This window comes from Onychostoma macrolepis, chromosome 22 (assembly GCF_012432095.1).
Source record: "Onychostoma macrolepis isolate SWU-2019 chromosome 22, ASM1243209v1, whole genome shotgun sequence".
Lineage (NCBI taxonomy): Eukaryota > Metazoa > Chordata > Actinopteri > Cypriniformes > Cyprinidae > Onychostoma > Onychostoma macrolepis.
Genome location: NC_081176.1, coordinates 16207813 through 16221170, shown reverse-complemented (window position 1 = coordinate 16221170; position 13358 = coordinate 16207813). Strand labels below are relative to the sequence as shown.

The 13358-nt window shown below is 37.5% G+C and overlaps 1 protein-coding gene across 1 annotated transcript in view; it reads left to right on the top strand.

The window, feature by feature from the left end:
- The window catches only part of cntnap5b (contactin associated protein family member 5b), a 64293-nt gene that overhangs the window by 29449 nt on the left and 21486 nt on the right, over nucleotides 1–13358 (top strand). Inside the window, exons 6-10 of the mRNA XM_058761347.1 lie at nucleotides 367–551; nucleotides 1162–1305; nucleotides 5210–5474; nucleotides 6254–6397; nucleotides 7249–7420. Of these exons, the coding sequence (XP_058617330.1) occupies nucleotides 367–551; nucleotides 1162–1305; nucleotides 5210–5474; nucleotides 6254–6397; nucleotides 7249–7420 (910 nt within the window). The remainder of the gene's footprint in view (nucleotides 1–366; nucleotides 552–1161; nucleotides 1306–5209; nucleotides 5475–6253; nucleotides 6398–7248; nucleotides 7421–13358) is intronic.

The following is a 13358-nucleotide window of genomic DNA, read 5'->3' as shown; positions in this document are numbered from 1 at the left end:
GATAGAAATAAAAACTGATGAAAACTGAAAAAAAAAAAAGTTGGAGAGCTAAAATGAGCAAAAACATAAAGCTAAATAGAAATAGAAAAATAAAAAACTAATAAATGATAAAAGCACTAAATGAAAGTACTAAAACCTAAAATAAAAATAAAATGAATACTGAAAATATAAAATAAAAGCTAATGCAAAATACTAATAAATACTATAATAGTATATAAAAATACTAAAATAAGACTGTTGCACAGTATGTCGTTAGTAAATTTCTCAAATGTAAAAAAAATGGATATACTAAGAAAGAACTTAAACGATGACACTAAAATATAATTTAATACTTTTATATTTCTAAAAAATCTTTTTTCTCTCAAGACGATGCTAAGACGCACCCTAGCAGCGGCCACGTCTCTGTGTTTCTGGGAAATCTTCTGGACGACCAGCACTGGCACTCTGTCCTGATCGAGCGATTTAACAAACAAATCAACTTCACCGTTGACAGACTAACCAAACACGTGAGGACGGGTGGGCTGGATGATTCGCTGGAAGTTGATTATGAGGTGAGAATGATTTTGATTACTTTACATTGTTTTATTTATTACATTTTTTGCACAGTATATTAGCAGATCCATATAGAGATCCTTAACACTAGTTTTGCAGCTTTTAGTCTTTTTCATTGCTGTTAGGTTTGAGGTCACGTTACTTTTAGCATATATTAGGATATCAGAAATTATTATAAAATTTGTCTTTTCCAAGAAAACAGATTTATGAGTCATCCTGGACAATGTTTTTCTCCAATGAAATCCTATCTAGAGTCAATTTATAATAAATAGGATATATTTAATTTATTACTTTATATTTAATTACTTTATGTTTACTACTTTATGGGATCTTGAATACATGTATTTATTCATTATTAATTAAAATGAAATCATTTTAGACAATTAACAATTCAGTCAGTTCTGTTCTTTTTTTGATCTCCTTTTAACTTAATTGTATACACGGTGTCTATTTATGTTGTTTAACGTGATGACCTTAATCATGTAATTTTGATGAGTTAAGAGCATAACACCTCATGCGCCAAATCACTTGACTAATGATTGGAACACATTTCCCGCTATGTTGTAAAACCTCTCCAATCACTGTTGTTTTCCCATTCATTTCACAAAGCTCAGCTTTGGAGGAATCCCTCTTCCCGGAAAACCAGGCACGTTCCTGCGGAAAAACTTCCATGGATGTATGGAGAACCTCTACTACAATGGAGTCAACATCATTGACTTAGCCAAACGACGCAAACCTCAGATCTACAGTGTGGTGAGGATGTTTATCTTGTACATTTATTATTGATCATCTCATACATTTGTTATTGTTGTTGTCAGGGTCATGAAAAAGCTATAAAATAAGAAAGATTTCCACAGGTCTTGATGAATTAGCAATCCCGTCCCATCCTATCCATAATGGATGGTTCTTGACCAGAGTATTTAGTGATTTTCCCTAATAGCACCAGCACGGAAAGGTGCGAGAACTTTCTACAGCCAAGTCTGTGGATTGTGATGAATTTTGGTAGTGGAGCGCAAACAGTGTTTGTAAAGAAATTGATTTAAATTTTCATTCTCATTAGTTTTCACCTGCATTTTTCCAGAAATGCATTTTACCGCTGGTTTAGTTTTCTGTAGAACTGGTCAGCAGGGAGTGAAATGGAACTATTTGAAATTTTTTTTAGCTGTCGCCAGTATACTATGGCACCACAAGGGAGCTTTTTAAGAGAATGAATTGTGGTTTTGTCCACATTATTCCCACAGCGCTGAGAGCTGTGTCATTAAAATATCTTTTAAAAGGTGGGCAATCAGTCTCCAAGAGCTGCTATGGCCTTAGATTACACCTCATAAATGATCCACTGATGAATACCTCATAAAACTGCACCTCACCAAAGGTCTGGGGACTAAATTACTGTCATTTTGAAATGAAGGAGGGGTTTTAATGAGAGGGATGGCTTTGTCTAATGACATGTTTCTGCTTATCTGACTACACCACAAGTGTGATGTTCATATGTCCATATTATTTCATATTGTTTTGGTTGTATTGAAATATTAACCATAAATATATGGTTTTTAATTGTAGATTAAAGCAATAAGTCAGGGAAGGGATGGATGGCTGGATGGAGAACTAGATGGATATGAATGGATGGATGGACACCTAGATGGATATGAATGAATTGAAAGATATGGATATGAATGGATGAATAAAGAACTAGATGGATATATAATAATAAATGGATGGATGGATATAACCTGATAGATATAGATGGATATAGAACTAGGTAGATAAAGAACTGGGTAGATAAAGATGGATAGAGAACTTGATGGATGTGGATGGATATGGAACTGGATATAGATAGATATAGATGGATATATATAACCTGATAGATATAGATAGATATGGAACTAGATAGATAAAGATAGATATATAACTAGATGGGTATAGAACATTTGAATATATATATATATATCTCTCTCTCTCTCTCTCTCTCTCTCTCTATATATATATATATATATAGATAGATAGATAGATAGATAGATAGATATGGAACTAGATAGGTGTATATGCTATAGAACTAAATAGATATGGAACTAGACAGATATAAATGCATATGGAACTAGATAGATAAAGATGGCTAGAGAACTAGATGGATATAGATGGACATAGAAAAATAGAACTAAATAAATAGATGGATATAGAACTAGACAGATAGATAGATAGATAGATGTGCTCTTTTTTAAGCAGCTGTTTTAGTAGGAATATTTGGACATAAATCCCTGATAATGACAGAATTTTATATGATTCCGTACCCAAATATAAGTCCACAGTCCTGCTTTAGTGTTCCACATTTTCCCAGTTCTGAGGCTCGACGAATCACAGTCCTCTAAATCAAGCAACTTTTGCGAGTTCCCATTCTTATGGTCTCGTATTGTTACTGCCCGTTTCCCCACTGTGATCATGTGTAATGGCTTGTCGTCGGCTGTCATATCATGTCACATCAGTGCAGTGGACTACACCAGAGCACAGCTAATCACTGCAACCATTAATCTGGCCCACATGCTGGATATTGCATCCTTTAATGGACCGCAAGGGAGTTCAGCGGGCCTCTGGTACTAATGACGGAGAGGACCGAGTCCCACTTAGTCCGTGCCACCCTCTGAGATTTTCACAGCGGACACCTCCTCTCTCTCTCTCAATTATGCAGTAAGTTTTCAGCGAGGCAAATATACAGACTACTAAGGGGCCTTAGGAGCCCAATTAGAGTCAGGCAATGAGGCATGGTGTCTCTTGAGCGGCTAGCGTGATCATAGTGGGGCTTCAGAGCGTATGTGGGATACACTGTGTCTGGGATTACTAAGGTCAAAAAGTCTAAGACCTTTTTTATCTCTGTTATATTGCATTTGAATTGGTGCTGTCAAAATTATCGCTTTAACTCAGTTTAACGCATTAAAAATATTTAACGCAATTAATGCAGGGGCGGAGCTAGGGTTGGCCAACCCACTCACAAATGCTGCTTCTGTCTCTTTTTGTCTTGACAAGAATTGTTTATTTAGACGCGGGACATCTTAATGACCACATTAAACTGACTTTTCAGATGCACACTCCACTTCGTCTCAGCGACAGGTGCTAGTCGAACGAGTGCGGTAAAGACACAGGTGACAAGGAGCTTCTGTAGAACAACAGTGAACTGCGGGCAGATGAGATGTTGTCAGGCCATATATCAGTATAAACTAATTTTATACTGTGCTTCAGTTGCATGCACAAATATGGTGGCTCACATTGAAGCCTGTATCATTTCATATTAAAGTGCGAATGAAACTATGTGCATGCAATGTCATACTGTAGCTATGTCATCAGTTAAGTCATGAAGTTACCAAAATACAATGCGTCACGTGCAGCAGTGGCAGCTCTTAAAGTAATAGCAGCCTAATAACCAAATAACCCAGCTGCTGTGATGTCTGTTCATCAAAGAACAAAAGAAAGAAGAGGAAATCAATAAGTTTTGTAGCTTTTAGGATTCATCTATATTTAATTTAGAATGTTTGATAACTTTATTCAGTTTTTTTATATACAGTATTTCCTACTTGTTGAAGGGCACAGGTAGCTAAATATGACATTGATTATAATAGGTTTATGTGAAGATTGTTTTAAGTTCACTTAAATTAGAAGTTGTTACTTTTTAAAGTCTAATAAATGTTAAAATTGATAGCTCTCAATTATACTATAATGTTAGTATAGTAAACATTACATATAGTCAATGATTGAATATTAGGAAAAAGAAAACAAACAACAACAACAACAAATACATTTTAAAATATATGAACAGAATGTTTTTTGTTGTTGGCTTTAATTCTTCTTATTATTATTCTTATTATTAAATATTAATACTATTTTATGTGTTTATTTATCAGAATATAGCTTTAACTTAGATACATTTAATTATTGAAATATGAATGCTGTTTTCTGTTAACTAACTATGTATGTATGTGTTTATTTATTATGATTTTTGTTGTTGCCTTTTATCATTATTATTATTATTACAATAATAAATACTATTTATTGGTAATGCAAATGTTTTTTCCTGTTGGCTTTAATCAGTTGCATTTCCTTCTAGACTAAATAAAGTGTGTCACCACAGGCTGGAGGTGCTTCTGTGGTGTTTGGGGTTTTATTGGATTGTGTTTTGCTAGCGCTCCGTCACCTCCTTACTTAAAGAATCCAGACACGTTCTCTTTCCTCTAGCGGTTCACCATGCGACAGGCCGACAGTCTGGAGCCGATCCTGTTGTGGCTTGCTGTCTGAGACCACACAGAAAGACGGATCAATGGATTGCCCACTATATAGTCCAGTACCATTGGACTGTTGGTCTAAAAACAGACCCCTATTCTGTTTCTGTGGAGACCTGCAGTCTTCGAAGTCCTGACATTTGACTTACTGTTTATTCCCCTGTCGCTCAGTCTGCCTGCCTGTGGGCAAAACCTGTCAAAGGATGAAAAGAACATATTTCTGCATGGATTTGTGTTTAGATTCAGTGAAAATAGTTTGTTATTGTGCAAGCACTGAAATATTTACTACACCAAAAATACGTTTACCCATATATATAAAAATACCCATATCCTGATTTTAATTTTTTTATTCTAGCACTCTATTTTAAACCTCCTATAACCTTTCGTTTCAGGGGAATGTGACTTTTACCTGCTCACAGCCTCAACTGGTGTCCACCACCTTCTTGAGCTCCAGCAGCAGTTTCCTGTCGCTTCCGTTGGACGCTGCCACTGAAACGCTGTCGGTGACGTTCCAGTTCCGGACGTGGAACCGGGAAGGGATGCTACTGTCGGCCTGGCTGAGGCGAGAGTCGGAGAGACTGCTTTTGCTTCTCGTTCACGGCCAGCTTAGACTCACACACCACAGATCAGCGCTGCAAAGCTCTGATATAGTCATCGGTGAGATGCCTACTAGTGTACATGTGTGTCTTTCTGAAGTTTGAATCTTGTGGGGTTTGAACCTACAACCTTCTGCTTGTCAGCCCAAATCCTTATCTCCTCATCCAAAAAAAGAACACACTAAATTATGTTGTAATCCAAATAATAATAATAATAATAATAATAATAAATATTATTCTATTGTTATTAATATCATGTTATTATTGTAATAATAATAATTATTATTATTGTTGTTGTTGTTGTTATTTTGTCTCAATTGTGCCAACTCTTAGTGAAAATATACCGGTTGTTTAGTCACTGCAAACCGCTGTTGATACAAACGCCCCTTTAGTCTTATTATAATTAGCTTAAATTAAGAACAACAGATGTGAAAGGGAAGACCCTCCAAGGGATAAATATACAAGGTTATGTGCTTGTCTTCTTATTTGCATCTCCGCCATACAACAATGTGAACAAAATCCAATCCCGAATGCGTACGTTCACCCTAAAAACGTTTACAGAGAATTCAAACAGGATTTTTAGTTGTAAAACACTCTTTGGCAGGCACACCTGTATGTCGACTGAATTTTGGATGCGGCTGCCTGGCAGGCTGCCATCGCAGACGGCAAACTGAATCTCTGCACGTCCCTCTCAAGGGGAATAGTGGATTCTCTGCCGGGCTGACATATGCAGATTAACTCGTTGAGCTCCAGCGCACAAACCCCAGATCTGTCAATCATTCGCCCTGATTAATGCGCAGCATTTGAGGCGTAACATCGCTCCGTGTCTTCCTCTGCCAGGTCAGGCTCTGAGTGATGGCCAATGGCACATGGTGTCCATTAGCGTGGGAGGTTTCCAGGTTTCCCTCTCGGTGGACGACGAGCCCCCATCCACCATGCAGCTGAAGGACATCGCACAGCCTGGGAGGAGCGTGCTAATTGGAGGTAGAGTGCTAGTGCATTTAAACAAACAAACTAAGCCTTTAGTTTTACAGTTAAAAGCATTGACTTATAATTTATGTGCAATGCAATTGTGTGGGCTGTAATTACAAAATCCACTTCTTTTGGTTCTTTATCCTGCAAGTTTCATCATGGATTACTAATAGCTTAATTGTGCAGATTAAGATCATACACACTTTTCACCCCAAACACATTATTTTATTTTTATTTTTTTAAACGTGGCTCTATTTTTGAGATTTATATTTTTTTGTATTAGGCTGTGTTCTAAGCTAATTTTTCTAAAGAACTATTAAAAATTGAAAGAGCTCATATAGTCAAAACATAGTTACGCAGGAGTTAAATAAACCAATTATATTGACAAAATATAATCAGTGAAAAAAAAAAGAGTAGTTTGATTTATATGATTCTGTTTACATTTCTTACACACTCTTATTTTAGTATCAGTGAGATACTTTGAATTATATTTTATTTGAATATTTTATTTTAGATTTCATGATTTCATTAAAATTTTAGTTAATAGCAATTATTAATTTAGGTAATTTGTTTTGTTCTGTTAAGTCTATATACTTTTAGCAAATGTATTACAGTTTTAGCTTCTTATTTTAGTACATCAAGTTAAACTTAATGAAAGTGTGAAATGTGTCCTTGGCAAGATGCTGAATTAAGTTTGTTTTTATATTTTATTTTATTTTAGTTAAAACACTTTTTAAGTAGGCTAACAAAAAAATTGTTTTTTTATGGTTTTAGTTTTAGTTAACTACAGTGACCACATGGTTACACTGCCACATTATTGAGATTCATTATCTATTATTTATGTTGTAAATATTTTTTAACAGGTTGTCCATCAGTGTTAACCAATCAGGGTTGTCGGAATCCAACACTGGCATATCAAGGCTGCATGCGCTCTGTCATCATTAACAACCAGCCAATCAACTTCTACGTGGTGCAGCAAGGCCTGCTGGGAAACTATAGCAAGCTCCAGTTTGACATCTGTGGCATTCGGGACAGGTATATCTATTAGTCATTCTGTTTGAAATGCTAATCACAAGTAGCTTTTTAAATAAATTATTGCGATTCACTCATTATGAAACAAGCACGGTTTCAAAACAACGTAGTGCAGTGGTAAAATCCATGCCAGTGATTTGCAAGCTAATTGGGATTCACCTTTTTTGCCTGAAACTTCAAATGTGTAAAAACGTTTCACACCTCACCCATGAGGACTGATGGTTAATGCGATGTTTATGTGAATAAAAATCTAACCTCATACAGTTTGTTTAATGATAGTTTATCCTGCGTGAGTGCAAAAGCCGTGGGCAAAGTTTAAAACTGCAGCATCAGGCAAGGACACAACCTTTGTAACACGTTTAATTGGTGTTTAACAGTGTGAAATAAATTAGAAATAATTAGCAAGATGGGAGACCCAAGATCAGAGTTTAAAAGGAAAACTGCTTTAAAATGTATTTTTTAAGATGTTTTTGGGCAATGCATCGCTGCTTTGCATGTGTGTGTGTTCTCATTGTGCAAATGACACCAAAGTACTCTATACTGTTGCTTGCATTGTGAGCGAATAATGACAGATTTAAATGAATGGAGGGAATGAGCAGATGAGACAGTTCCTCCATTATCCTCCGTCCCTTAGCATCCTGGCCTGTTTTCCATGGTCTACTTTATGGCACACACAAGCGGGGGATAAACAGGGAGGAATAAATATGAGGCAGAATGGCAGCGAAAGAGAGAGAATGCTAGGCAGGTGAGTATAAGAGCATTTGGATGGTGAGGAAGCCATTCAGGTTAGGGTAAGAGCATTAGACAAAGAGAAAGAAAGACAGAAAGAAGGGCTAATGTACCAAAGGATGGAGGGATGGAAAAATAAAAAAAAGATTGAAATAAGGAAATAGCAATGATAAATTGATGAAAGAAAGAATAACGAAATTATGTATAAAAGAACAATAATGGATTGACAAATTGTTAAAAAATGACAGAAAGATAAAAGAGAAGGAAATAAAGACTAATGTACTGAAGGATGGAGGGATGAAAAAAGATGGGTAGAAGAAAAGAGGAGATAATGGATTGGTAATTGGTAAAAGAAGGAAGGATGAAAAGATAAGAGGATGGATTTAAGAAAGAAAGAAAGAAAGACAAATAGAATAAAGAATGTGATTTCAAAAAGGATGAAAGAAAATAAAGAAAAAGAAAGAGAGAAGAATTTACTGAAGGGTAGAAAGAAAGAAAGAGAAAGAAAGAAACAAAGAAAGAAAGAAAAACTAATATACTAAAGCATACAATGTCAGAAAGGAAGAAATAAATGGATGGATTGAAGAAAGAGAGAAAGAGAGATTAATGTACTGAAGGATGGAGGGATGAAAAAAATATTAAAAAGAGAGAATCATTTACTGAAGGATGGAAAGAAAGAAAGAAATAGGATAAATGAATGAAGGATGGATGGATGGATGGATGGATGAAGGGGTTAAAAAGAGAATGAAAGCAAACAAGTAAGTAATAGAAAAAGGAAAACTAATGGGACTGGAAAAATGAGGGATGAAAGAAATAGGTAAGGAAAGAAGAATGGCTCATTTCAAAGAACGAAAAATATGGAGGGCTGGAAGAAAGAAGGATTGATGGATGGGCGGAGCGATGAAAAAGAAAAAAGAGAGATGAATGAAGAAATGGAAAGAATAGATGCTCGATTAATGAAAAAGGATAAGCAAAAAAATTGATTAACTGATTGAGAAGAGGGAAAGAATAAAGAAACAGATAAATGGCTGAAGGATGGATGGATGGATTTTTAAGGGGTTAAAAAATGATGGAAGAAAGGATAAATGAAAGTATGCAAAAAAGACTGATAGGTGGATGCATGGAAGAAGGAATGAAAGAGTAAAAAAAATAGCTAGTTAAATTAGGATAAGAGCATTAGACACAGTGAAAGTCAAAAAAAGAAAGTCATCTAGCTAGTCAGGTTAGGCTATTGCATTAGACAAAGAGAAAGATAGTTAGGGGACAAAAGAGAAAGAGCCAGGTTTGGAAAAGAGCATTACTGAAAGGGAACGCTAGCCAGGGAAAAGGAGAGAGGGGATGAGATCGTAAATTCTTTACTGTCAATCTCGTCTCTGCAGGTCTTTCTGGCAACGTACTCCACATTCTTCACAGAGCAAATGCTCAGACCTGGCACCTGGGCAAATGACTGTTGGCAGGGCCGGCGTGGGGATGAATTGTGATTTTAGCTCTGCCAACATGCTGTGAACGTTCCAGGGGGGAAAGGCAGTTCCAGGCATGCATCCATGACCCACTCAGACTGATGTGCCCTTGTCAAACTAAATTTGAAATGCTCTTTTGGCCATCCATCACCTCAGAATTAAAACAGGCCAAAATTATGTTGTGACAAGTTTAATTGTTCACAAGAAACCAACTTGGCCTTCATGGTAGCAGCTGTTGAATTACAGCATATGTTGCGAAACATTTACATTTAAGGTTTCTTCCCTCTGGCTTAATTTTCTTACTCAGTCTTAGCTACTTTGGGACCTGGATTCAAGACCAAATTCTGACCTTTTAGATTGTGAGAGTACATACTCTCTTATACCGACTGACAAAAAAGTTTGTTGAGTGTTCAGAATACAACACAGACTAGCTAGCTAATACTAGTTGTTACTGACAACTTTTTGACACCTATGAGTGAAATACCCAAAACGATTGTGATGGGTTGTTGAGAAGTACCCAGAATAGGGGCACATCAGGGTGATGGTTAGTTGTGATGGGTTGATGACCAGCATCCAAAGTAGGGGCATGTCAGAAAGAGGGTTGTTTCTGATGGGTTGGTGAGTGACATCCAGGCTGTTTGCATGATCATTTGTAATTGATTGGTCATCAGCTCATTGAGTAAGAGGCATGTTGTAATAATGGTCATTTCTGATTGAGTAATCTGCAGCATCCAAATTAGAGGGATTTCAGAGTAATGGAAAGTTCTGACGGATTGGTAAGCAGCAACCAAAGTAAGGGCATGTCAAAATGAAAGTAAGTTTGATGGGTTGATGAGCAGCATCCAGAGATAGGGGTTCATCTTAGTGATGGTTACTTTTAAACGGTTGCTGAAGATCCGTAGGAATATCAGAGTGGTAGTTAATTCTGATGGGTAGGTGAACAGCATCCAGAATAGGTGCTTGTCATAGTTCTTGCAATTTCTGATCAATCAGTAAACAGAATCCAGAGTTGGGCCACGTCACCAGAGACCTTCCCACGGGGGAAGCCTTGAAGGTTAGCTCAAAATGGTGTAGGATCCTGACAGGCAGACAATAGGTAGTTCTTGACTGAATGAAATTCATTGAAAGAGTTGCCTCAGTATGCTGAATAAATTCTGATGTGAAAGTGAGCAGCATCCAGAGTAGGGGAAAGATGTAGTAATGGTTATTTCTAAGCAGTTGTAGAGCATCCAGAGTAGGAGCATGTGAGGGTGGTAGTTAAAGGATTAGTTCACTTCTAGAATAAAAATTTCCTGGTAATTTACTCATCCCCATGTCATCCAAGATGTTCACAACTTGCTTTCTTCAGTCGTAAAGAAATTAAGGTTTTTGAGAAAAACATTCCAGGATTTTTCTTTATCTAATGGACTTCAACAGGGACCAACTGGTTGAAGGTCCAAATTGCTGTTTCAATGCAACTTCAAAGGGCTCTACACAAGTTCTTTATTTTTTAACCACAAATGCTTGTCTTGCACTAGCTTTTTGATGTGCGTCTACGACTTCATGCATTGCGTAATCACGTAGGAAAGGTCATGCGTGACGTAGACAGAAGTAGTGCCGAACTCCATCTGATTTTCTCCTCCAACTTCAAAATCGTCCGACATCGTTGTTTTACCGTTTTTTTTTTTGTAAAGGGTGTTTGATTTAGTCTTTGCACGTTTGCCTTGTAAACATTGGGTCAGTACTTCCGTCTGTGTCACGCATGAACTTTCCAACCTGATTAAGTAATGTGTGAAGTTGTGGATGCACATCGCAGAGCTAGTGCAAGACGAACATTTGTAGTTAAAAAGTGTTTTTGTTTTTTTAGACAATGACCGATCCTTTCACTAGATAAGACCCTTTTCCTCGGCTGGGATCGTGTGGAGCCCTTTGAAGCTGCATTGAAACTGCAATTTGGACCTGTTGGTCCCTGTTGAAGTCCACTATATGGAGAAAAATCCTGCAATGTTTTCCTCAAAAACCTTAATTTCTTTTCGACTGAAGAAAGAAAGACATGAACATCTTCAATGACATGGTGGTGAGTAAATTACCAAGACATTTCTATTCTGGAAGTGAACAAATCCTGTAATTCTGATGGTTGGGTGGGCAGCATCCAGAATAGGTGCATACTGTAGTGATGGTGATTTCTGATTGGTCAATCAACTGCATCCAGAGTAGGGGCACGTCTTCTGAGCCTTTCCCGCAGGGGAAGCTTTCAAATGTTAACTCAAAAAGGTGTAACAGGGGTGTAATCTCGACAGGCAGACAGGGTAGTTCAGTTTGAATGAATGTCATTGGAGAAGATTCCTCAATACGCTGAACTGCTTCAATGTTGAAACAGCTCATCACTTTGTAAATTGACTGCCTTGACAGCGTCTTCAACGCATTTGCCCTGACATAATCATTTTGGTGAAAGTTATATTTGGAATTTGCTACGGAAAATGGGTTGTTCTGTGAGAGAAGTCATGGGAATATTGTGACAGGTAGGATACTTGCCACTTCCCACTGATTTCTCCACAAACACTGTGGTCACAATATCGAACTTTTGCCAAAAATTTGTTGGCAAGAAAGGTCCATTCTCTATTGTCAGTAGTGTAGCAAAGTATAAAGCACAGCTCACACAGAAGTCACTTTTAAACCAAGTAGCTTTCTGTTTGTCATCACGTGGTCAACTTAAACTGGAATTTACGTGGAACTTAAACATGAGGAAATGTTGGGGAAATGTTTTGTCCTCACAGAAAATTCCTAATTTCTATTGAAAAGACTGGATTTTTCCCTCTAAAATTTGCCGAACAGCGCTAAATATGATCACTCCCTAAGACTGATTTAATATGCGCAAGTTATCCATATTGACTCTTATTGATTGTTATGCTTTTTCCAGTGACATAGGTTGCCATCTATTCTTACGTCTTAGTGATGGATGTTGCTAATTCTTAAAGGTTAGACCCAAAGTATTATTGTCATAGGTTGGTTAATTTTGATTGGTTGGTAAGCAGCACCGAGAGAAGGGGCACGTCATCTTGCAACGATCCTGAACGCTGTTGACTTATGACTGTCTAGCCAAGCCAAGGACAAAAACATAAAGAATCATTTGAGGGACAAATGAGCCTTCGAGATGCAACATCATTAAGAGCCACATGAAGCTTGTTGAGTACCAAGGCTGTAGAAGATGTGCCTGTTTTCGCTTCAGTAAAGCCTATCAGCCGGAGTAAATGAAGATAAGCGAGGCCAGTTGTTGGTTTTGGCTGTCCTCTAGAATAAGTTAGAAAGTCTCGGAAAGGTACACTCCTCTCTGATGGCCTTTGATCACCATCCTAAATCATTTGTGTAGACCTAGACTAGCGTGCTTCAGACACTTTCTCCCTGTCTCTAGCTATATCTAGCCATCTCCTGTTTATTTCCACCACTTACGTTGTCTCTTTATCACCCTGTCTAACCTATGGCTAGGCCAGAAATCCCTGTCCTCGCCAGCTGACTGCAGTTTGATACGTCAAGACAGATCAATAGAGATATGGACAGCGGCCACTGGGCCAAGACACCTCAGCTCCTGCCAACAACCCCCCCTCCCATTGCCCTGAATAGCGCCAGTGGGGAGGAACTGGTTCATGGGTGAATATATGAACCATCCTTGTTGGTCGAGAGGGGTGATTCTACCCACGTTGCCCTGCTCTTCATGAGATGCATAGCAGAAGTAAGCAGAGAATGAAACGAGAATGAGAGAGTGATGGTAATCT